This window comes from Pezoporus wallicus, unplaced genomic scaffold (assembly GCF_028554395.1).
Source record: "Pezoporus wallicus isolate ANWC-B61680 ecotype Strahan unplaced genomic scaffold, APGP_CSIRO_Pwel_v1 contig_8839, whole genome shotgun sequence".
Lineage (NCBI taxonomy): Eukaryota > Metazoa > Chordata > Aves > Psittaciformes > Psittacidae > Pezoporus > Pezoporus wallicus.
The window spans coordinates 491288-516383 of record NW_026641258.1 but is presented as its reverse complement, the minus strand read 5'-3'; the positions used below and the strand labels follow the sequence as shown (position 1 = coordinate 516383).

Sequence of the window (25096 nt, the reverse complement as noted above, 5' to 3'; positions counted from 1 at the left end):
CTTTTTCACAGCTTCAAAAGCAAAACAGAAGTTAATGAAAGCTGGAGGGAAGTTGTGCTCTGTGAAGCTGAAGGCTTTGCATCTAGGTATCAGGAGGAGAGCATGAATATGCAGCTTCTGTTTAGGGGGTGTTTTAAAATCAGCACTGTTGAGCTCAAAGAGCTGCAAGGGTGTGGGGCCATTTCTAAGTCGGACAGAATGGACAGGAACCAGTTTTCTGTTGTAGGAATGAACCTTCATCCCTTCTGATGCCTGAAATCTGTTTTATAAATGTGCTGCTTCTAAGCACAGCAGAGGTGCTGGGATAAGAAACATGCTGTGCTTATCCTGCTGAATGAATGGAGGCTGGTTACTTTATGCAGTGATTGATATTCATCAAATAATGGTATGCAGATTCTACTAGGCAAGGCTAGCAAAACTTGCTTCAAGGCAAAATATTTGCTTATCCTTCATCAGTGTAAGACCATTCTGCTTAATGTGTGATGATTCATGTATGGGATATCGGCAAAGAAAGAGAGCCCACAAACCTGGGAGAGTTTTGGATGCAACACATAATGCTTTCAGCAACACAGCAGTTCTAGAACTGTGCTGACAAGGGCAGTACTGGGGACATCACTGGAAAATCAGTTGTTTTCACTCTGGCTTGCTTTGGAGGACAGGGCAGATGTGCAGCAGGTGTAACTAAAGATTGGGATTTGGGGAGGGAGGAATAGTATAATGGCAAAAGTATTGCCCAGAGGAATGTCTTAATGTGGCCTTAACTCATAGTTTTAGCTACTGATTATTTATGAAGTATTACAACTCCGTCACAAACCAAGTCCTGTCAGTACTGGAAGAGTCAACACCATCTGACTGGCTTTGGAATATTAATCTAGCCTACCTAGCTGTGATAAGCAAGCTATGGGGAAAATGCTAATGATTATGGATTGTAGTTTGCTTTCTGATGTTGACAGTTTCTTTGAATTGACAGCTCAACACTTGGAAAAGCAGAAAAATGGCATCAGAAGACATCACTAAGCTTGTGGAGTCACTTGCCAAAACGAAAGTGGGTGGTGGACAGTTGAGCTTCAAAGGCCAGAGCCTTAAACTCAATACAGCTGAAGATGGTAAGAGAAAGTACCCTTGTGTCTGGGAAGTGTCTCCCTGAAATTCTAAAGTCTTGTGGGAAACTGCCTGCTAATTCTGCAGGGGCAAGTTGTTGTATTAGCTGTGATGCAGGGGTCATTCAGCTACAGCTGCTTCTGATAGAGATGCTTCCTTCCCTTGTGCCCTGGTAGTGCTACAGATGGTAGAATTGTGGTTTTACCATCCCTGGTGTATAATTCTTGTTTCCTTGGTGTTCTCTCCAAGTCCTTTTGGCAGTCACTGGGCATTAGAAGTCACTACTTTCAAAAACAATAAGCAAGTGAATGACAGCTTACTTACTGACAAGTATATGCCTTAAAGACCTGCACAGAAGGAATGGCTGACAGTCTATTGCAATGGTCCAGTGTCTTCCCAAATTGTGATTAATTTGTTAGACTCCTGACACTTTTTTCCTGGATTTTCTCTTGCTGGTATATATTTCTCAATTAAAAATGTCTTCCAGTAGCTGCTAATGTAGCAAATACCTGGAGAATATGTATATATTTAGATCAACATTTCTGCCACACCAAGAAACAGCATGTTCTTCAGAAAGGTTTTGTGTAGTGCATACTTCTACTGATTCCAGAGGTGATGCTTTTTTTTGTATGCTATTTTAGTAGTGCAAAGCCACTGAACTATGGCTAAAGGCTTTGGAATGTCAGAATAACTGACAGGAAAGGGTCTGTAGCCTGCTGCTGTGTCTTGCATAGGATTCCTGTGAAGGTAAATTGCTCCACCCTGACATGTTTGCTCAACAGGCATCTACTTTTACCAGTCAGTGGGAACTTCTTCCCTGTGATGTGGCACCAGTTCCCATCAGCTTCTATCTTAGTCCTTACATCCTTGTAGTCACATGCACTCTAGCTCCTAAACCATCTACTGAACAGCAGAGGAATCTTTCTTGGGAAGTCAGGAAACTTACTCTTGCAAATAGGAGGATGACTGTCTGAGAATAAAACTAGAAATAAAGTATGAAAAGGCAGGATGAGGAATGGAGAATGTTCTCTTTAGTGACCTGATGCTTTAGGTCTGTTCCCATTGCTGTTTCAGGATTCTTTTAAATACTGTTCAGCTGTTTTCCATAAGGGTAGAGTTGAGTGAGTATTTCTGCATCAAAGTGTTACTGTGGTACCCAAGGTGATAGCTGAAAGGCCTACTAGACTATCTGCTTTTTGCAGCTGAAGGAGTTATCAAGCAAATTGAGGAGTTTGATGGCCTCGAGGCATTGCGCCTGGAAGGCAACACAGTGGGTGTGGAGGCAGCAAAGGTCATTGCCAAAGCCTTGGAGAAGAAATCGGAGCTCAAGGTGAGATCCTCAAGTGGGGGCTAATTGAGGGGGAAGTAATGTAGAAATACTGAAGGCCTAGCTATGCTTTTTCTCCAGTAGCCTGTCTTGAGTAAGGCCCAGAACTTGCTTGGTGGTTCTTCCGTTAGGAAGAACAACCAGATGAAAATATGGCAGAACACGGGGACTTCAGGATAATGGGAACACTTTCTGCATTCCTAACTGTTCCTATTCAGTGAGCTTCCAATTTTAAAGCTGGAAGGCTGTGCAAGGAAGAGCCTCACTGCAGAGGCAGGATCTGTGAACAAATGACTGACAACAAAACTTAAGTTCTAATGGAAAAGCGGGGTCATACAATCTTAGGAATGATCAGATTGTCTGAAACATAAGTCTTCAGGGAATGCCTGAATTGGGAAAATATAATGAAGTGCACCATGAGGCTTTTGTGTTCCAGGTACAGTTTCTCTGCTGTGTTCTAGCCTAATGCTAGGCGCTGGAACAATTTGTCCAAAAAAGTGTTGAATGCTCCATCCCTGGCAGTGTTAAAAGCCAGGTAGGACTGAGTCTTAGCGTGTAGTGTCCCTGCCTATGGCAGGGAGGTTGGAACTAGGTGATCTTAAGGTCCTTTCCAACCCCTACTATTCTGATTCTATAATGCTGTGCTGCTAGAGGCTCTGTCCTTCGCAGGAGAGAAGTAGGAAACACCGATTCACATTAATCATCCAAGTGTGGCTTTTCAAGCAAATTCAGATTTTTGAGCTTCATACCTTAGCAAAATCTGCATTCTTAAGGTAACCTTCAGTTTCCTGCTGCTTTTTTTTTTTCCTGTGGTAATCATCTCAGCAGAAAAGCATTCCAGCTTGAATTAAAAGCAAGAATTCTTATATAGTGTTAATTTATAATGTGCTTTTCAGTGGGTTTATGTCCTTACAGGTGAAGTAATTGTAACATTGGTTGTTTTAGCTCTTTAATACAAACAAATGACAAGCCCAAGGGAAGGCATATACAGTGTTAAGATGTCCCAGTGATGTAATGCAGCTTGTATGTGTAAACCTCTGTATAACTAGTGATTGTCCTAAATATTTTAATCGTTTCTACCTGTATGTTTATTATTTTAGAGGTGCCATTGGAGTGACATGTTCACAGGGAGACTAAGGTCTGAGATCCCTCCTGCTTTGGTAAGTAAAAACTAGATCTGAGACTGCTGCCTAATAACTTTTTTCACCTGTAATGCTTTTTGTGGGAGTATATTTTTTCAGCAGAGCTGATCTTTATGCTGATAACACTGAGTGTCTCACTAGATGAATTACTCCTATTTTTTGCTCCCTCTGTACAAGGTGGAAAAGTGTTAATGAAAGGTCAAATGCAAGTCCATGCTAGTGAAGGAGCTTGTCACTTGGGAAAATATCCTTGTGATAGAACAGGAGTTAAGCTTTCTAAAGCATGTGGCCATTTCTTCCAAGAGCATTACGGAGCTCCCTGCCTCCTTGAGTCCTGTGAAACAAAAAATGATAAACTCAACAGAATGGAAACAGTATTTCTTCTAGCAGTGTAGAGGGGGAAAATCACTTTGAAAGATGTGTTTGACCTAAAGGAGTGGGAGAACTTCTTGGTAACTTCCTTATGATTATCTTCAGCTTAATTTGCACAACTTCTTCTCTGGCTTTAGCTGTAAAGTTTTATTTCCCTGGGCAGTTTTGCCGAAAGACGTCACAGTGGAAATTTTTTGCAGCATCCCTGTCATACCTAGCCACTGCAGTGATGCTATCACTAAGAGTCGATCCACTCCCACCCACTGCCATCTGTTTCCTTGCAGATTGCTTTAGGGGATGCACTCATTGCTGCTGGAGCCCAGCTGGTGGAGCTGGACCTGAGTGACAATGCCTTTGGGCCAGATGGAGTGCGTGGCTTTGAGGCACTGCTGAAAAGCCCTGCGTGCTACACCTTACGAGAGCTCAAGCTCAACAACTGTGGCATGGGCATTGGTGGTGGCAAGGTAAGGATTCCCTACTTTTTGGGAATGAGATTGGAGCCAGGACTTGGCTTCATACTGCCCTGCACAGAATCACAGAATGCTTGAGGTTGGAAGGGATCTTTGGTAATTGTCTAGTTCAACTCCCCTGCTCAGGGCAACTTGACCAGGCTGCTGAGGAATGTCTAGTCAGGTTTTGATTATCTCAAAGGATGGAGAATTTTGATAAGCTCTGTGGATAGTCTATCCCAGGGTTTAAAAAACCCCAAACCACTTTTTTGTGGGTTTTGAATGGAATTTTCTCTGCATCAGTTTGTGTACATTTGTCTGGCTTTCCCTTTAGGCCACCTTATCTTGTGAATAACGTCCTGTTACTCTGCCTGTTCTTACACATGGATAAGATCTCCCCCAGAGCCTTTTCTTCTCCAGTTTTAATTCCATCTCTTAGCACTCTCCCAGTATGTAAAATTCTTCAATTTCTTAATCATCCTCAGGACCCTTTGCTGCACTCACCCAAGCATGTTCCTGTAGGAGCCTGATGCAAGGAGTACTTGGATGCATTTCAGAGGGCAGAGCAGAGACTTCCCTTGACCTGATGACAATATTTTTCCTTAAGGCCCAGTAGATTTTCTCCTCTGCAAGCGTATCTTGCTAGCCTGCATTCAACTTCTTATCTACTAGGACCCTTAAGTTCTTCCCTGTCAAGTTGTTGTACCCCCAGCTTATGCTGGTTTATGGTGTTATTCCTCCCCATTTGCAGGACTTCCCATTTCCTTTTAAACTCAAGATTGTTGTTTGCCCCTTTCTTCGGTCTCCAGATCTCTTCCTTCTACATGCTTTCCTGGATAAATTTCTGAACTGTGGAAAGCTCATCTATTTTTATCGACCATAGGAAAAAGTGGTTGTTTTCTTTTTATCCTAAAGATTAGTTTCCCTGTCAAGGGGGCTAGTAGACTTGGATTTGAGAATACAGTGTTACCAACCCTAGCGCTGAAGGGATGCCTGTTGGAAGCCACAGAAAACTGGGACTGCTATCATTAAGATCTATATGTTTACCTGTTTAAGAATCAAATGTTCTTAGTGGGGTCACTGTCTTCTAGTTTTGCAAAGTTATTGCATCTTACTGAAGACTGTACTGCGAAAGTGTTGTAGTTAGACAGTTTTATTGTATGCCCTATTATATGTAGATCAGGTACATAACAGTGGTGACAAAAGTGTTTCTTGAGAGCTGAGTCCTCAAAACACGTTTGGATTCCTTCAGAATGGGATGCTGAGGTAGTATAAACTACTTGTTTTATCTTTAGATATTGGCAGGTGCTCTGAAGGAGTGTCACAGGAAATCAAGTACCCAGGGCAAGCCTCTTGCTTTGAAAATATTTGTGGCTGGCAGAAATCGTCTGGAGAATGATGGTGCCACTGCTCTGGCTGAAGCTTTTGGGGTAAGTACCAAACCAGAGCTTCTTAACATCAAATAGGAGCAAGGTGTGCTTAAGGGCTAATGTTAAAGGTAATGTACACAAAGCTTGCTTCAGCTTTGACACAGTGGCTGGTTGTTTCACTAAAGTAGCAATGTTGCTTGCTGAAACTGGAGTCTTCAACAAGTGCTGGTAGAATTAATGACTGAATGTTTCTGTGACCCAAGTTTCCAAACACACGATTAGTGGCTGTGTAAAGCAGTTACTTGAGGGAGAAATAGGTATCTCTTGAGTAATTTAATAATAGCCCTATTCCTTCTCCCTCTGTGCTAATGGAGTTTATCTGGGGTTAGGTGAACCAGCTGACCTCTTGAGTGCTTTTTTTGCCTAGTTGCTCAATCATCTGGCAAAATTAACCTAGTATTTTCACTAGCATCCTCCTTTAAGGGCTCTAAATGCTTCCTTAGCTTTTTCTAGGTGTCACTGGCCAATTTGCCTGTTATTAGGGGAAGAGAATTCATTGTAGTTGTGGGCACCTAATTCCTTCTTTCCTCCATTGGTGCTAAAAGTGATTTCTGAATTGTAATGCATATTGTCAGATATATTAATGATATTGCAAGTTATAGGTTGTTTTAGTTCTTTTCTCTTTTTTGTAAAGAGCTGTCTGGATGTGACTGACTACCCAGTAATTATGGCAAAAAGATTACCTAGATACATATGCATAAGTGATTTGTAAGGAATTCATTATTATGTTTTGTGACATGCTGTTTAGACCATAAACAGTGTTCATACTGATTTTCTTATGGGTTTGCTTCTGCAGTCAAGGTAAAATGTAGATCTTAATTAGAAAAATACTGTATCCAGTGGTGCTGCTTGGTCTGTTCAGTATTATTGAACAAAGGGTGAAGAGCTCCTGTCTTAAGGTATCTAGAGCAGGCGTGCCAGGAGGATGCCACTTGTGAATCTTAAAATCAAGGCTTTGTGTTAATATGACACTTGTTATGAGCTTGCAGTTTCACTTAAATTTGTGACATAATTGCTGGTAAATAATACTCTGTAGAAGAACTGAGTTCTGAGTTGGAAGAAAACAACTTTCAGCAAATCCTAAAGAGTGGAGCTCTACTCCTGAGTTGAAATATGTCTCCTGACAAGTTTTTTCATATGCAATCCTTTCCCAGATCATTGGGACCCTAGAAGAGGTCCATATGCCACAGAATGGAATTAACCATCCTGGCATCACAGCACTGGCCCAGGCCTTTGCCATCAACCCACTGCTTAAGGTTATAAACTTGAATGACAACACCTTCACAGAGAAAGGAGCTGTGGCCATGGCAGAGGTGAGTTGTCCTAAGCAGTGGCTTTGGGTTTGTTTCTCCAAATATGGCTAGCCTTAGCACCTCTGGGTGGTGGAGCCAGATGCTGTGCTGTGTTGGGAAAGATGACCTTCCAGGAGTGATAGGACATTTACTTACTTGCGTGTCTGTACTTTCAAATTTGTGCTGTCATGCAGACTCTGAAGCTACTTCGGCAGATTGAAGCAATCAACTTTGGAGACTGCCTGGTGCGTTCAAAGGGTGCTGTTGCTATTGCTGATGCTGTTAAAGAAGGGCTTCATAAATTAAAGGTATTATAGTCTTGCTGTTCAGCTTTGAATCTCTTCAGAAAATGCCTCTTTCTGTGTCTTACTGTCCATTTTCCTACCACTACTGATTATTTTAAAGTGGGATTTACTTCAGTGCAGGCTCTGTGCTTACAACTCAAAAGCAATAAGCTGTAGTGTAAATCAGTGGCATCATCTCATCCAGCTAAGCCTATTCTACATGGAGTTGTACCAGTGACTCGGCTTGATGTTTTTAAAGCTCTTGATTCAACTCGGAAAGTTGCTGTTCAAGAAATCTAATAACGGAAGTATCTGCTTTTTTAGAACCTCTCAGAAGGTCTTGAGTTAGGATTGAGATGTTACTTTTCATGAACAGCTTCAGCATTTCAAAGCTCACGCAGTTAATGCTTTTTCTTTGTTAGGACATGTATCAAAGATCCAAATATTTTTAGATTTTTTGGCAATACCAGAGCCTCCTACATCAGTATTTTCATTTGACAACATTCTAGACAAGCCTAAATCCATTCAGTAATGTAAGTAAGCCAGGATCTCTAGAAACACCTGCCATGGGTCACAACTGCACCAGGACAGATGCTGAACACACAATTCCTTATCTTGCAGGCTTAGTCAAAGACAAAATTTCAGCTAGAGTGCTAATATTTATTTACATATATGAATGTGGTACAGAAAGAAGTAGGTACTTTGTGTTACATCACTTGTGCAGGCTTCTCTTGGTTATGGAACTGGTCTGAATCTCCCAGGAAAACTTAACTAAGGATTCTACTGGGAGTATTGAGATGAACTGCTAGAAGTTAAATCATGTTTTCCAGAGGAGAAGTGGTTAAGGGAGGGCAGCATGAAGCAATCATAGCTGATTCATTCTGTTCAAGGACTGCTTCCCTTTTGCTGTTAATATTAAATCCCCTCTTTGCGAAGGATCGAGCGCAGTGTGGAATGGTGGGGGATGGTGTCTAGCTGCTGGATAACTTTATTCTTATTAGTCTGTGCATACTGTTTCTCTTCTGGCTGTGTTTATCAGTAGTAGTACCACTTACAGTTTCTTTTGAAGTCTAACCTGTGTCCAAAAGCAAATGTGCATTCCACTTTGCATAGTATTTACCTTTCTTCAGTAAGACTTACTGATGTGCGAGTTTTGGAATGCTCTCATGACCCTTGAATAAGTGAAGATTGCCAGTCAGCTAGTTGCTAAGGACTGAAATGCCTACCTTTTAGGTGATCAGTCAGAATAGTGTAGTCTCTGTGGCTATTTTAGTGGAGTAGTTACCTTCAGTAGTGCTACTTTTAACAATAGTCTGTATCAAAATGCCCTTTTTAGGTATATGAAGTAGGGGGTATGTCAGGTATTTCCAATTAAAAATACTTTTTTTACTAAGATTGTGTTCAAATAAGTCTTTCCAGAGCTCTTGTGAGTACATGAAGCTTATGGGGATGATAGATGTTAAGAATTCTGCAAACATCATGGAACAGTGGGTTGGAAGGGACCTTAAAGCTCATCTAGTTCCACACCCCCACCCCCCCCGCTTATGGGCAGGGACACCTTCTACTAGACCAGGTTGCACAAAGCCCTATCCAGCCTGACTTTAAACAAGTCCAGGGATAGAGCAGCTTCTCTGGGCAACCTGTTGCAGTCTCATCACCCTCATAGTACAAAGCTTCTTCCTAATAACTAAATATACCCCTTTCAGTTTAAAGCTATTACTGATTCTCTTATCAATGTCCTTTTGCTTCATAGGAACTGAATTTGTCCTTCTGTGAGATCAAACGAGATGCTGCTCTGACAGTTGCTGAGGCTGTTGAAGATAAGACAGAGTTGGAGAAATTGGATCTCAATGGTATGCAAGTTTGCTGGATCAAAGTATGTCTAGTCTGATCCTAATGAGAAACTACTAGGAAGAATATTGACAGTATCACACAATCTAGCCTTACAATTGTCAGCATTTAAGAAATGGAAATCTGAGAGTTGCTGAACTTGGATGACTTTACAGGAAGTAAAAATTAGGGGCTTGGCTTGTCTCCAACTGTTGTGTAATGCTGCTGAAATGGGTTTAACATCTTTGATTCTCATAACAGAAGTCTGCCTTGCTGCCTGTAAGGTATTGTGTAGGATAATGGCTCAATTTCAGAAATGAGACAAGAATACACAGCAAGTCCTCAAGGACAAACTTATGTGTGTCTGTTAAGTCTACTCTCGTTTATCAACCTAGGTAACTGCCTGGGAGAAGAGGGATGTGAGCAACTCCATGAGATTCTTGAAGGCTTCAATATGGGAACTGTGCTGGGATCTTTGAGGTAGGCAAGATACCAGAGTTTAAATTGGAAATTTTATGTAAATTGCTATAAACACTTTCATTCACCTATCAGTTTTAAGACAAAAACTGTAACATTCCAGATGGATGTTGGACAGAGCATGAAGTGTGGAGCACAATCAAGGGATTCCATAAGTAGGCTAAACCTTGTGTCTTGTTTTAATTGATGGACTTGGTATTGACTGCATTTCTTGCTCTTTGCTTGCCATTGTCAACTGGGTGACTGAAGCCCGAGTCTTCTCAGTCTGTAGCTGGATATGTACCACCTGCAGTATATCTTGCAGGGGAGGCTGCTTTTTTTTGCTCTTGAAAAGGTGCTTTGAGTTCCAGTGTACAGGAATTGCAAGTGTGTAATGTAACATGTAACTCTCAAACCTTAGTGATGATGAAGGGGAGGAGGAAGATGATGAAGAGGAGGAGGAGGAAGATGAAGAGGAAGAGGAAGAAGAACAGCAACAGCTGAAGGAGAGAGGACAGGGAGAACAGGAGTCACTCACTCCTAAGAAGATAATTGATTCACAGGTAAGCTTGCTTCCAAATGCATTCCTGTTTCTTCAGCTGGAGGAAATTAAAGGAGGAAGTGTGATCTGGAGTGAATCTGAACTTGGAGTGCTGGGAGGTGTTAGTGTTCCTGTGTGGACTGCCAATGTAGTAACAGGGAGATAACATAAAGGCAGTAGGTGAATTGGAAACATGCTTTGTTAAAGTGAACCATGTGCACCTGTGCATGGAGGGAAAGGCTGGGTAGTGGTCATAACAAACATGGGTAGAAGAAGTCTTCCCATGTTCAGAAAACAGTGGGTACCTTGTATGTGCAATGCCATGCAGTTGAGCTAGCATATTTTGGCTCTTTCAACTCTGGGCTCATTCCAGCCTTGAATAATTTTCAAATAGAACAAATCCTGACCTGGTGTACCTGTGTCCTGACCTGTCCTATGTGCCTTTGCTGCTGAACTAATTTATTTACTTTGAAGAGTAAATTGATGGACTCTGCCTGTTCCAGGATCCAACTCCAGTGCCATCTCCTCCTGTGGATGTTGCCACATTCCTTGCTTTCCCATCACCAGAGAAGTTGCTGCGACTAGGACCAAAGTGCTCTGTGCTGATAGCTCAGCAGGTAGGCGATTTGCATCTTCTCCCCAGTGATCCCAAGGAAGCTAATGGAAGCACAGGATGCAGTTAATGCTTATAATGGCACCAGAGCTTCTACCTAGAGTAATTTTGTCGTGTTTTATGCCTTGTGATATGGCAAAGGCAAAACTGATGTCAATCAGCTGAAGGCTGTAATTCTTGTCACAGCCTTATTGGAGACCTGTTTTCTGTAGCTGGTGAGCAGTGTACTGAATGGTCTGGTTTTTTTTGTCTTTCAGACAGATACATCTGATGTAGAAAAAGTAGTTACAACTCTCCTAAGGATATCATCAGTTTTCAAAGATGAAGCCCCAGTGAAAACAGCAGTGCATGAAACAACAGGTGACTGGGCATTTCTTCATTTCATGGTGTGATCTGCTTCAGTGTCAAGGACACCAGTGTGATTAACAGGGCGCTGTGGGCCAGGCCATTGGACTGTTTTGTCCCTGGCAGCAAGAAACCCAGATAACAAAGTACCAAGCTGTGCCATGCCATTGTGTGGAGTGAAAATAGAGGTTAATTCTGAACTTAGCATATCTTGTGCTTCTAAAACTTGATCAGTGTCTGTTGTAGTTGCTGTTATTGTACCTGTGTTGCCCTTCATCTCCTTGATGCTAGGCTGTCAATAGACAGTCATTCTGTGTTCCAAAGGCAGTTACTTTTTCAAGGCTGCTTACTTGGAGTATTTTGTAGAGAATAGCCTCACCAATGTAGTATCAAGAGAATGTGAAGAGAGACCTCTTAGGTCTTTTTATCAGTCAGAAACATTTTTAGTTGCTTCAGGAAGCAGATACTTGCAACATGAAACAAGGCACAGAAGCTAATGTACAGACAAGGGACTGTATATTGTGGAGCAGTGATTTGGCTTAGGTCATTTCCCTGTACACTAACAGTATCCCCTTTATGTTTTCACTTGGAAATGGGAATTTCTAAGTGCTCCTAGGCACCTGAGCATTGACTTTTATCTTTTTCAAATCCCCTGGCAGTTCTCTCGTACATGAGCTATGTGATGATACTGTGCAAAAGAACCGGATCAACTACTTTCAAGACTATTTAGTGATTTAATGCTAACAAATGTGCACTTCTCTAATTTGGAGTATATAGTCATTGTGAAACTGTTAGCTGTTGTCTGTCACAATGTGTGTTTTCTACAGTTGGCTATGGTTCCAATCAGCCAGAAATAGTCAGTTGGCATGTCATTAAGCCAGTGCTGGCCTTGGCTCATGCTCATTGAGTTGTCCCAAAAAATGGAGCACAGGATATTCCTGTTGTCTGAATTGTGCTTGTAAATGCATTTATTTCAATAGCTGTTCCTTACTACTCTTACCCCTTAGGGAAATGTAGAACCTGGCAATTACTTTCCTTCCAGGAAAGTAAGCATAAGCTGACCTTGAGGTCCCTGGTTAATGTCTGACACTGTTCTACAGCTGCTCTAATAGGTTCTGCCTGTTCCAAGAAACCAGAACAGTCATAGGTCAAAAGAAGTGCCTTGCCTACCTTGTAGACATGAGAGGCTAAAGCACTGGTTTGCCCATAGCTTGTGGCAGAATATTGGTCCTGAGGGAGCCCAGAGAACAGCTAAAGAAACTTTTTTCTCATTGTGTTCTCATTCCCTTTGGTTTCAAATGAAAGGTGAATTCTTGCTGGCCTTTAAAATGTCACACTTCTAATTTGATGCTCTATTTCATCTGATCATATTTATATGCCTGCACATAGCATGCATGTTCAAATGCCTTGAGGAGAGCATGTTATGGTGCAGAAGACTGAGGTCGAATAGCATTTGAAGCTTGGCATTGTGGGGATTTTGGGGGTTTTGTTGTACCTTTTTTGGGGGGTTGTTTGGGTTGCTCTTCCTTTGTATTGGACCTTATACTTAAAAGACCGGGTTTTACTTATCTCAGTGTTTCAAAGATTACACCTGCTCCCTGAGAGACAACTGTATGTTAATGGGTACTGCATCCCAAAACAGATGATGCTCCCTGAGATCCTGTATGATCAATCTCAATCTTAAAATCTGTTACAGCATCCCTTTCTCTATTGCTTAATATGCTTATTTCATTTTAGATGCCTTGATGAAAAAAGCCTTCACTTCTGCCACATTTAATTCAGATGCATTTGTCACAAGCCTCTTGGTCCACATGGGATTACTTAAGGTGAGGAAGCAGCAAAGAGTTAAGTTATGATATGTTTAGGCTGTTGAAGACCAGGCTGGTTGGGTTTTGGGTAGTTATATTGCCGTGGAAGCAGCTGGGTACCTATGCATGCCTGATGCCCAGGGACAATGGAAGTCTGCAGGTCCGGTCCAACAGAAATTGCAGATTGCAAGGTTACATTATGATGATGCTAACTCTTTGTACCTCTTCTGCTTAATGTCCTGTGCATCCTTAGTCTTCCCTTAGAGGAAGGAAGGGTCAGGTAAGGAAATAGTGCTGTTGTGGACTACAGTGTCTATAAAAAGCCATATCCAGGAGTTAATCTATTATGTTACTAATGTGACTTTAGGACATCTCTTAGTAGCATGATTCAAACATTTATCCCAACTACTCATGCTAGATCAGCAGCATTCAACTTCATGCTTTGGAGTATATTGCCAAATACTAGTGTTAAATGTGTAATTACAGGGAATAACTTTCTTGTGAGAAAAGATGGGCATCAGGAAAGTTGAATTAATGGAAATTAGAATACCTGCATCTTCACTTTCAGTGAGGTGACTGGGGAGAGGTTCTGTCTGCAAACTTAAGCACTTCTGCCTATTTGTGCTGCAAGGGCTAGTGTTTCTCACTGCCTTCAGACCTAGAAGCTGAGAATGGACCAGTGCTGAAGCTTCCTGTTTCTCAGAGGGGTAAATAGAACAAGAGAGCTTTTTTTGCTCAGTGCCTGTCTTGGGGACTACCAACTCCCTCTTACAGAAAACAGCAAATATGTATAAGGCACAAAGCATAGACCTGTGCTCCTGAAGAGCTTTCAGGCCAGGAAGAGGCATTGATGAAGCCCTTGAGGGTTAGCCAACTGATTGCCTTCTAATATAGAAGACTCCCCATGGATTAAGCATATGTGGAGGGGAAGCATCTTCCATAATTTTGTCCCATATAGCTGGAAGCACTTGAGCAGTGGTTATTCTGGAATGAACTCATGATCATACATGTAGGAATACAGGTTTAGTTAGATCTATAGAATGTCTGTAGATTGAAGGACTTTAGTTGAAATGGCAGTGGATAAATAAATGAAAACAATGTAAGAGATGGCACATGTAGGTTAGCATCACATTAGGAGCAGGAGTAACTTGTGTATCATGTAAACAGTGGGATTAGCTTTATCTTGTATGTGACTGTGAGACCAGTTCTGGGAATACTGCATGGAGTTCTGGAGGAAGCCTGACAAAGAACAGTAGATGGTATAAAAAGGAGCTACAGAATAATACATAAGAAATTATTTTAGTGAAGGCATCTGAATTCTTTGAGTTGAAGTCTGGAATCGCTTAAGCGAACACTCGGGGCCTCAGAAGTTTTTGTAGTTTCACTTGCAAGGTCACTACTTTCCTTTTGCAATTATGACTGCTGCCCCTTGATAAGTAATATAATGTTCTTGATGCTGCTTTATTTCAGATGATGGTGCTAGGAGGCTGTGGAATTTTCTTTGTCTTGAGAAACACTGCACGATTTAGTGACAATCTTTTCTTTCCTGCAGAAAGAAAAGCACTTTCAACAAAGTTTATTGCCTCTGTGAACTACAGTGGATTAGATAAAATAGTGATTTTTCTGATGTCTGTCTTCATCTTCTTGTCCTTTTCTCAGAGTGAAGAGAAGGTCAAAGTTGCCCCAAGCCTCTATGGTATTCTTATGACCCTGAATCATATGGTCCAGCAAGATTATTTCCCCAAGTCTCTGGCCCCAGTTCTTTCTGCTTTTGTGACAAAGTGAGTATTGTATTTGCCATGCAATCTTCTCCACAGGAGCTAGTGAAACTGAGGGTTAATAGTTACATGCAAGATGTTCTGTTAAAGCCTAAGAAATACCTGTTCTGAAATTAAGGATTAATAGTATAATAGGCCTCTACTTTTATCTTGTTTACTGCAGTATGCTAGCTTTAGAGTAAAAAAAAATCTTCTTGATCTTAAAGAAGAACTAATGGAAAGCTGGCTTTGCAACCAGCTGGCTCTGAAACAGAGACTACTAATGCTATTCACAGAACAGTTGGTTTTGAGCTAAAGGAAACCTGCTGGGTTTCTAGCCACTAATCTTGAGTGAACTATGAGTACACTGGATCTAACTGTGCCCTCCAAATCATCCTTCTGAGTTTGAGGGTCAGCAGAGCTCTGCCTGGGTCATCATGCTGTGTAACACTGAATGCCAGCAGATCAAAACATTGCAAAACACAAAGGCTGAATTTGTTCCTAAATTAAGCTTCCTGCTGTGATGCAGCAAGGTTAGCAATTTTTGAGAACTAAATTGGGAGCATGTGTGCTGAAGAAGCTGCTTCTACTGCCTGCCTCTAATGTTTTTTTGTAGTATAGGTGTAGAATAAATGTCCCACTAGCTCTAGGTTTTCTAATGTACTAAGTGCAATAGCTGTGGAAGCCGTATCTGTTCTGGATTAAATTGGTGTGAACTTCAGCATTGATGAGACTTGGAAAAAACACACCAAATAGGCCTTTCCTCAAGAGAGGAAGGATTAAAAATTACTGTTCAGAAGTCAACAGGAGAAACAATCTGAGATTGTTACCTAAGACAAAACAACTGAAGCCCCAGATCCATTTGGAGCTTAGTGCTTTGATGTGAACCTTGTGCCATGTAGGGTGAGAGCAGCTTTTTAACTGGTTAAAGGATGAGCCTTAAGCTTTCTTGATTTTCATGGTATGGGTAGCATGCAGATGCTTAGGATCTCTTGCTGATAAAAGGCAGAGGCATTGAATACTTGTGATCTGCACAAACTATGGGTGATTAAGGATGCAGTTAAATATTGGTAGTCTTTTCTTAGTTCTGCTGGGATTGGAAGCAGGCCAGTTGTGATAAGGTGTGGATGTGACTGAAGCTGTTAAAGCTGATGTGTAATGGTGGTATGTGTTCAGCAACCAGCTGTGCTAAGGTCAGTTTTGGAAAATAAAGCCACGTAACTAGCTTGTTTAGTGGTGTGAATCCTAACCTAGAGGCCCTTCTGGTAGAACAGTTTTGCTCTCTATCTCTTTAGCTTCATTAGGCTAGGAATTAGGCAATTACAGGCCAAGGATCATACGCTTTACCAGCTGAACAACTCTACCTCCAACTCTGTAGGTTTAAGCAGGAAGTAGCAGAACTTGCCCTGTGAAGTTGTCCAGATGGATCGCAGTTATTTCTGCTGTTTCCTACACTGCTGCCTGTGCACTTGCGTGTTGATCAAGTAAATATGTGCAGTATAAGGATCCAATACCAGCCCTAAAATAAAAAGGTGAAGAAAATGACTGACTTCATAAGGTGTTAGTTATGTGGAGACCCAGACTGATCATGACAAGTTCCACTTATCACACCTCAGCCCTCCAAACAGGATTTAAATCGCTTGAAGCTGGGAATACAGAAAGGGGACTTTGGTTCAGTGTGTTTAACCATTCTAATTGCTTGTGTTGGGTTCTAGTTCCCAGAATAACCTTAACTCAACTTTACATGTCCTTCTAAATAAATTTGCTTACAAAAGACACTTGTCTCCCTTTCCCTGTGTATATGTAGGCCTCTCTCAGGCTTCAGTAAATGTTTATCTCTAGATTGTACTGTACATACAAAATAAGAGTAGGAGTCTGGCCTCATTTTTTTGTTGAGTTGATTCCATTGAATGTAGAGGCAGTATTTCACTAGAAGCACAAAAGGGAAAAGTGAGATTGTTCAAAGCTTCTGTAAAAGCTCTGTGAGTCAAGAGCCTCTTACAGTAGAAAGCAGATCTGTCTGCCTGCCTTTGGTATGCAAGGGTGCTAGTACCAAGTCTGCAGTGTCCCTGATGTTATGAAATTCTTGAAGCTGAAGCATTCTGATTTGCAAACCCTTCTGCTGCATGGTCTGGTAATATCAGAAGAGTAAAAGTGAGAAAATTGTAGGCTGAGATAAAGGCAGTTTAATAAGTAATGGAGAAGTTGTGTATGCAAGCAAAGCAAAATAAGGAATTCATTCACTTGTTCCCATCACTGGGCAGGTGTTCAGCCATCTTCAGGAAAACAGGGCTCAGTCACACATTGCTCTGATGACTGCTGTAACTCTGAATGCCCCCCCCCCAGCCCCTTTCCTCTTCCCCCAGCTTTATATGCTGAGCATAACACTGCATTATGGTATGGAATATCCCTTTGGGCAGTTGGGATGAGCTGTCCCAGTTGTATCCCCTCCCAAAGCCTTGTGCGCTCCCAGCCCACTCCCTGGTGGGGTGCGGAGCAGTAAAAGACCTTGACTCTGCCTGCCTAGAACTAAGGAAAATGTCCCTGTATTCTCAACACTGGTTTCAGCACAAATGCAAAATGTAGCTTTTTACAAGCTACTGTGGAGAAAATGAACTACCCCCAGCCAAAACCAGCACACAGCTTCTCAATTAACCTACACCCCTTGTCTTTCCTTGGAATTCAGTCATAATAAAACCACATCCTAATCTTAAATTGCTCCACTGTCAATCCCATGCTTCATTTATAGCAAACAGGGATGCTTTTTTTTTTTTAATATATACTTCCTAGGTTTTTCTTTCAGGATTGTGGTTCTTTGGGCTTCTAGAGCTATAAACTTTTTGTAGCTGCCTAGACTGGAGCTCTGCTGCCTTGTGCTGTAAAGGGCTTAGTGCTGGAGGAGTAATTCTCCTTTCTTTTGTGACAATTTTTGGTAATGTGGGTTATGTTCTCCATCCAAAAAGAAGAATTACGGTTATGGATTGTGAGCAGCATCCATCTTAACTGCTGCTGTCAGGCCTTGTTTCCTATTTTTTTTGGACACAAGAGGGTGCTGTGAATCCACATGTGCTTTTATATAATCTTTTAGGTGAAAACACTGAAAGGGTGTGGATGTCTGCCTGCCCAGTGGAGGAGGTGGTAGGGGTTTTGGGGGCTGTTCTGCTGCTCTTTGCAGTGGGATTGGATCCCATCACTGGCCTCTTTCAACAGTCTGTAGCATGGAGTGTCAGCAGTTGAACTTCACAGCAAGTGAGGAAGCTTTTGGTGTTAGAAGAGGGATTAGGAGTGAAGGTTGAGGGAGCTTGGCTGTGATCAGCAGCAGCAGTTTAGATTCCCTGTTTCCAAAAATGGGGAGCTGCCCAGACAGAATCAACCTGTCCATTGCAAACAGGGCTGCATCTTCCGAAGATGGTGACTCAAATACCTTGCCCAGCCACTTTGAAGATAAACTATGAGTTGTGTCTGTTCAGTGTGGGGCATTGAATGGCTCTTGAAGAAATAAAAGGGGTTAACTCTCCTTGCCAATGCTTTTATTGCAGCAGACATGGAGCCCTATCCTAACCAAGCACTGCAGCTATTGCTTCTTGTTTTTACCTAGATATTTCAATCTTTATTTCAGCTCACCCTTCTTTCTCAGATTGAATAGGCCTCGCTACTAGTACTTATTAAAGGTTATTTTGCTATGGTGGGAGAGATAAAATTGGGTCATAAATAGCAGATAACTTGATGAGTAAAGTTTTGAGTAGGAACAGGCTTGTGTTTTGGGGCCTGAACAGTGGATCTAGATGAAAAACCTATTGCCAGAAGTGAGGGAAGGGGGCTTCCACCCTCACCTGCTGTGTTCTACCAAAAATGTGACACTAGCATGCAGAAGCCAACAGTCTGTTGCTGGTTTGTGTACCTGTGGAAATAAATGATCTGATTCTTGGTTGTTGTCTTCATGACTTGGATGCAGCAACAGGAGAGTGTTTTCCGCAGCAAGCTCTGAGCGGGAAGCACTGATCTGTGCAGCAGTGAGGGAATTGTTTCAGAAGAGAGAACCAAAGGGAAAAGATGTAGGCTTTTGGATGTGCAAGCCCAGTGCATTTGAAATACTCAAATACAAAGCAGTTCTTAAATTTAGTATTTTAAATCTGTGTCTCTCCTCTTTCCACAGACCAAACCGTGCTCTTGACTCCTGCTCGTTTGCTCGCCACATGCTCTTACAAACCCTCCACCAGCTGTAGGAGAAAAGAGACATGCTGCTGTGCCCTTCCCTCCTCGTAGGACTGTCATCAGCAGAGAACGAAGAGCTGCATGGTGGGAGAGGATCCCAGAGCCCATACAGACACACTGTCCATGCCTCTTTCTTTTCCCTTTCTTTTTCTCCTCCTCCCACCCCCTGTAGCTCTGTCCTTCCTTCTGCTTTCATAAACATGGACAAATCATGCTGATTATTTTTTTTTTCTTCCTACTCTTCATGAAGTGACTCCCTGGTCTGCAGGGCAGGTGCTTATGCTAGAGTATGTCAGTGCTGCTCTGAGCTCTGCATGAATTGAAAAGAGGAGTTCTCCACTCTGCTCGTGTTGGCAAGGGTCTGTCAAGACTAAGACAGGGCCCAGAAGTGCTCTCGTCAGGATCAACCCAGTTGTGCATTTTATTTTATTGGACTGTGACTCCTGTCTGGTAGCATTCAGCACGGTGCAGGAGGGAGGCGATTATGTTCCTGCTTCTTCAGGCCAGGGGAGTGCTTGACCCCCTTCTGCTGCTGCCAGGTCAGAGGGGTAAGCTGTGCTCCCCTTTGCTACTTCTTTCAAGCCCATTTGTTGACGGCAGTGTGTGACTGGTTTGTATTTTAATATACTGCTCCCCTGCTGCTGTGGCTTGGAGTATCTGTGTAGTGTGGCTAACCCTGGTGGCCATTGCTTAGGGAGCAAGTGTATTTTTATTGTAAATTTTTTTTGCCATTGCCTGTGTTCTTCCTTCTTCCTGCCCTTTCCCTGTTCCTTTCCCTTCTCTTCCTAATTAGATAGGCTTGGCTTGGAAATGAATACAAAAATCCTTGTGGAATACGTGTTCCCTTTCTCCTGCCTTTGACAAAACAGTGGGACTGTGTGTTCTGTATGTGTGTTTGAAAACGGAGCACATGCAAGAGTAAGAAGAATTAGGGCTGTGCTGATCATTCTTGGGTTGGACTGTTCTTCTTGGAATGGAGTAGCAGCAGATGCCCCTCAATCTGTGTGGAGGGTTGTCCATGGGTCTGCGTGTGTTTTGTGGCATCTACCTGTACAATTCCTGAGCACCCAGGCTCATCCTGCTCCCTCTTCATTCAAGCCTCTGAGAATCAACTCAGCTCTCGCTTCAGGTAGCAAAGAGTTAGAATCCTAGAATGGTTTCGGTTGGAAAGGACCTTAAGATCATCTAGTTCCACCCCCCTGCCATGGGCAGGGACACCTCACGCTAAACCATGTCACCCAAGGCTCTGTCCAACCTGGCCTTGAACACTGCCAGGGATGGAACATTCACAATTTCCTTGGGCAGCCTATTCCAGTGCCTCACCACATGCTGTCCTGGGTTCAGCAGTAGCAGTCATTTTTCTCCTTGGTAGCTGGTGCAGTGCTGTGTTTTCACTTTCGGCCTGGGAACAGAGCTGATAACAATGATGTTTTGCTCTGGCCAAGGACTTTGCGAGCCTCATGCCCTGCCAGGGAGGAGGGGAAGCCGGGAGGAAGCAGAGACAGGACACCTGACCCAAGCTAGCCAAAGAGGTATTCTATACCACAGCACGTCATGCCCAGGAGGTAACTGGGAGTTACCTGGAAGGGCTGGAAGACTGCGGGGTTGGAGGAGGTATCAGTTGGTGCCTGGTGAGGCTGGAGGGGGCAAGTTATTGGTCAGCAGGTGGTGAGATGTTGTATTCTTTTCCCTTGTTATTTCCCTTGTCATTATTATTGGTGGTAGCAGTAGTGATTTGTGTTACACCTTAGTTATTGGACTTAGTTCTTATCTCAACCCGTGGGAGTTGCATTCTTTCCAATTCTCCTCTCCATCCCTCCAGGAGCAGGGGGAGGGCAAGAAGGGGGGAGTGAGTGAACAAGCTGTCTGACTGGGTATAAACCGCGACACATGCATAGTGAAGAATTTCTTCCTTCTAGCTAACCTGAACTTCCTTGGCTTCATTTTAAGCCCATCACCCCTTGTCCTCTTGCTACAGTCCCTCTTGTTCCTTCCCTCTCTGTTTTCATTTGGAGAAGACTATTCACCTCCCTTAACTGGCCTTGCAGTCAATGTGCAGTATAAATGGGGCCAGTGCCAGGAAAGGAGGCAAGGAAATGGAGTTAGGTGCCCCTTCCTTGTGAGAGATATGTTCCGCAGCTGCCCTAAATGCAGGAAAAGCTGGTGTCAACTCTAGGGTATGCATGGATAATAACAAGGGCTTGGGGTACTGCACTGAAATACAGTATGTGGTATGTGCAAGACCTGCTTGCAAGCGCTACTTAAACTCTTCCAGGTTGTGAGCCTGTTCAGGGCAACCACTGATGTAACGGGGATGGCTGTGGGAGGGTTTTTGTGTCTGTGATCCCATCGGGCTCAGGAAAGCAGTGTCTAGTCTGAGGTGTAAGAGGTGCTGCTCTTCATGTGAGAGCAGTGTCCCTTGTTAAAACAGGGCTGCCGTAAGAGCAAAATGCATCTTCTTGCCATTTCTGTGACAGAAGCTGGGAACTCCTCTGTGTCCAAATGGGTGAAAAACAACTGAAGTGAAGGTACCTGTGCCTACAGAAGGAGCTTCAGTCACTGCAGGCCGAGCCCTGCCTCTTTCACCTCATTCCTGGCTCGTTCCTTCACCTGCCTGATGCACAAGCAAATCTGTAAAGTTTTGCCATCAGCTTCAGGGCAAAACTGGGACATAAAAGAATCTGTGTTTTCTGTAAGTCTTGAACACAGCTTTTCTTGAGGCTCCTTGGCGTCTTGCTGCTCTTCATGTCCCTCTGCCCCAGAGGAGGGTCATGGAGAAAAGGAACATGATGCAGAGACCAAGCCAAAGGGTTACACTGTACAGGAGGTCATCTGCAGTGGGTCTGGTGGAGCACAGTGTGTGCGTACACAGAGCCTGCTAAAGAAGGTCAGAGGGGTGCTGCTGCTCCCAGACAGACCTGTGGGCCAGGTTGTGGGGCGAATGTGTGCGGGAAGCTTTGAGTAGCCATAGTAGCAGAACGAGTTTGAGATGCTGATCCCGAAGTGTTTTTCAAAAGCAAGCAATACTTAGTAGCAGGATTTTCCTGGTCCTGGTATTCAGTGTCAAGGTCAGATGTTTATAGGAAAAAGGGATGTGTGAGGATAGAAGTTACAGGCTCTGCAGAAACCAAATAGCTTCTAGGTAGCCCATGGACTCAGAAATCCCTCAAAATTGGTTTATGCCTCAAGATTAGGAAAAAAGAGGGTGGGAATTGTTAACTGTTATTTCCAGCAGAAGTTGATCCCAGAGGAGGACTGATTCCCAGCAGTACCGTGAAGGAAGACAGGGTCATTCCAGTACTGCTTCAGCCTGTCTTGTGCAACTATCTGACCCCAGAAGTACTGCTGTTGTCAGTAGCATTTTTAATTTGAACATAGCCCAGCCAGGCAGCGGTGGTGCAGAGCTCTCTGCATGGAGCACCTTGGGGTGTCAAACTTGATGATCTTAAACGTCTTTTCCAGCCTAGTTGATTCTATGATGCGTGAGCAGTGAAACCCTGTACCGGTAACAATAGGACTGTGCTCCTTACCAGCAAAGGTAAAACATTTTCTTTCATGGAAAGCAAAAGTGTCTGGCCTGGTAAAGGTGGGTTAAGCCCCATCAAGTAGAAGTTCAAGCCTGCTGCCATGCCCCATCGGAGAGAGGAAAGGTTGGCTGCCTCCCTCCAGCCTTGGCAGAAGCTAAAGCTCTGCTTTCAATCACTGCTGGGTAAGCGAACAACCTAAAAGCCTGGGGGAGGCTAGGGAAAGGGCAGGCGTGGTTCTCGCTGCCAGGGTACTTGGTTCCACTCCTCCAGCAGAGCCAGGGAGGTGTTGGTGCCTTCAGTCAGCCATGCAGGGGTGGGAGGACCTGGCCAGGATAACGGGTGGAGGGGCCACGCGGTGGGGAGCTGGGCAGCGATGGTGGCTGCGCAGGTAGCTCCACATCAGCTGGCAGATGGTGTTCCACTGAGGTGCAGGGTGGTCACAGCAGAAGATCTGGTTGAGGCTCCCCAGACCCCTCCAAGTGCCCAGCGAGAGCTGCTCCACCCCACTGTCCCTTAGGCAGAGCGTAGTGATGCTCATCAGGTCTGTGAAGAAACCAGCCTCCAGCATGGGGAAGAGGCAGTGTTGCAAGGTGGTGGCACTGGGATCATAGAATTGTTAGGTTTGAAATGGCCTTTAAATCTGACTCAGTTCTAACCCCCTGCCACGGGCAGGGACACCTTCCACAAGACCAGATTGCTCCAAGCCCCGTCCAACCTGACCTTGAACACTGCCAGGGATAGTGCAGGGGCACAGGCCACAGAACTTATTAGTAACAGCTCAGAGGGGCATAAGGGCCAGCCATGCATGCAGGAGGCGCAGGGTGAAGACCACCAGGCAGAGCACCCAGAACAGTCACTGCTCCCTTCAGGTGGCGCTCCCCAAGGCCACCACCACTTCAGGATGGGTCTTGGTGGTTCAGTGCAAGCTCTGAGCTGCCCAGGGTGACTGCCACCAGCCCGAGGCAGATTCATCCCCTCTAGATCTACATCCCCAGTGGTCCTCCCTGCAGAGCAGAGTGGAGATGAGCACAAAAGCGGTGCCATAAAGATGCAGTTGGGTCACCTTGTGTCATGGGAGCAATAAGCACCCTGGGAGCTGCAGGGATGAAGGGGATGCCAGCCCAAGGCCACAGCTAGGAAGGCTTTGGCCATCTGGCAGTGGGGAGGTTGGCAGGTGCCATCCAGCATGTGCATCACCCACAGGTGGCACCAGGATGGGATGTACTGGTTCTGGCAGCTGAGGTGATTGGTGAACAAGGGAAGGGCTTACTCGGGTTTCTCTCCCTTTTATGAGATTTTTGCCAGTGCAGATCTGCTCGTGTTCCCTGGGGGAACAAAGCCCAGAGCCAAACAGGGGAAATGAGAGTCAAGGAGGAGAACAAAGGCCCCCCTGCCCTTCTGCAACAAACTTGTGTGTTTCACACAGGCACTGCCACCCCTGGCCTCTTGGAAGCAGGCAGAGAAGCAAGATGAGGAGACGGGAGGGCTGTAAACGAGGCACAGCCCTGTAGCCAGCCCTGCCAGCTCAGGCTTACTGCTGCTGTTGCCATTTTGGCTGGATGTCACCTTTCTGCCCTGCAGCTCTGTAGCTCCTGTGACTTAGGCAGCAGGAAAAGAAAAGGCAAAGCCTGAGCAGCAGCAAGAGCAAACCCCACGTGGGCTCTGGCTGGGCTGGTGCTGGAGCGCTCTGGGCTTGGGCTCCCCAGTGCTGGTGCTCCCGGACCCCTGTGATACAGGGAGGGAGGTGATGGCTGGGTCTCTGCCTTCTCTCCAAGATCGGCCTCCCCTTCTTCCCCCCCCACCTCCTCCTCCTTCTCCTCCTCCTGCGTTTCTGGCTCCGTGCGGCGAGCGCTGCTGGGAAGGCAACACAACGGGCCCCTTTCAGCTCTCGCTTCTGCAGGGAGAGCAAACACTGGCACAGGCGCTCGGCCGCTGCTGCACAGGGCAGCCGGCTGCTCTCCTCCCTTTCCTTACCACTCCTTGAGGTCCAGGTGCCCCCAGGCCCCAGGTGGGTGACCCCCAAGGTGTGTGGGACGGGGTGGGAGGTGACGCCTGGCATGTGGATGGGGGCTGACATGGGGACATCGCGTTGGTGACACTGGCCGGTGGCTGCACGGGGGGCATGGTGGCCCCAGTGTGTGTGTGTGGCTGAGGAGGGTCTGGCTGTGGTGGCGGGTGGAGGGCAGACTGGGGGTGGAACCATGAGGGATGAGGAGCCAAGGTGGGCGAGGGGATGGGCACCATGTGGCTCTATGAGTTACAGCCTTGCAGACCCCACTGCTTCTGCTCCCCAGAGCTTGTGGGGGGGGGGAGTGCATTGACCATAGCTGCAGCCCCACCACCCCTCTGTGTTCCCCCCAGCCTTGGCCTCTCTCTGGCACCTCCACCCCAGGGGTTCACCTCTGTCTGGCCAAACCCAACCCCTCCTTCCTGCTGCTGAACAGTGGCGATTTATTGCAAACCCTGCTATGAACAGCTCGGGGAGGCACAGAGCTGTGAGCTGGGAAGTGGCCAGGGTGACAAGAGAGGGGACGTTTGCAGTCAAGAGGTGGCAGCTCAGAAAGCCAGGGTAATCACATCCTGTGAATGGCTATACCTGCTTGCCTT

At 44.7% G+C, this 25096-nt stretch overlaps 1 protein-coding gene and 1 long non-coding RNA gene across 3 annotated transcripts; one reads left to right on the top strand and one right to left on the bottom strand.

Moving 5' to 3' along the window:
• Positions 1-970: 970 nt before the first annotated feature.
• Positions 971-19798, top strand: RANGAP1 (Ran GTPase activating protein 1). Its single transcript, XM_057422743.1, has 15 exons — positions 971-1106; positions 2304-2431; positions 3529-3588; positions 4227-4406; positions 5687-5821; positions 6976-7134; positions 7308-7421; positions 9151-9250; positions 9623-9707; positions 10105-10246; positions 10728-10841; positions 11095-11197; positions 12920-13008; positions 14650-14771; positions 18904-19798. The coding sequence occupies exons 1-15, from the start codon at positions 995-997 to the stop codon at positions 18971-18973; spliced, it is 1713 nt and encodes a 570-aa protein (XP_057278726.1). The 5' UTR covers positions 971-994; the 3' UTR covers positions 18974-19798.
• LOC130606427 (uncharacterized) lies at positions 14359-24119 on the bottom strand. 2 transcript variants are annotated; one of them, XR_008973970.1, is made up of 3 exons: positions 24025-24119; positions 16112-16266; positions 14359-14536 (listed from the first exon to the last, which is right to left on the bottom strand). It is a non-coding gene; the product is annotated as an uncharacterized LOC130606427 (long non-coding RNA). The 2 variants fall into 2 exon arrangements; XR_008973971.1 differs by lacking the exon at positions 24025-24119 and adding an exon at positions 21495-21836.
• Positions 24120-25096: the final 977 nt, after the last annotated feature.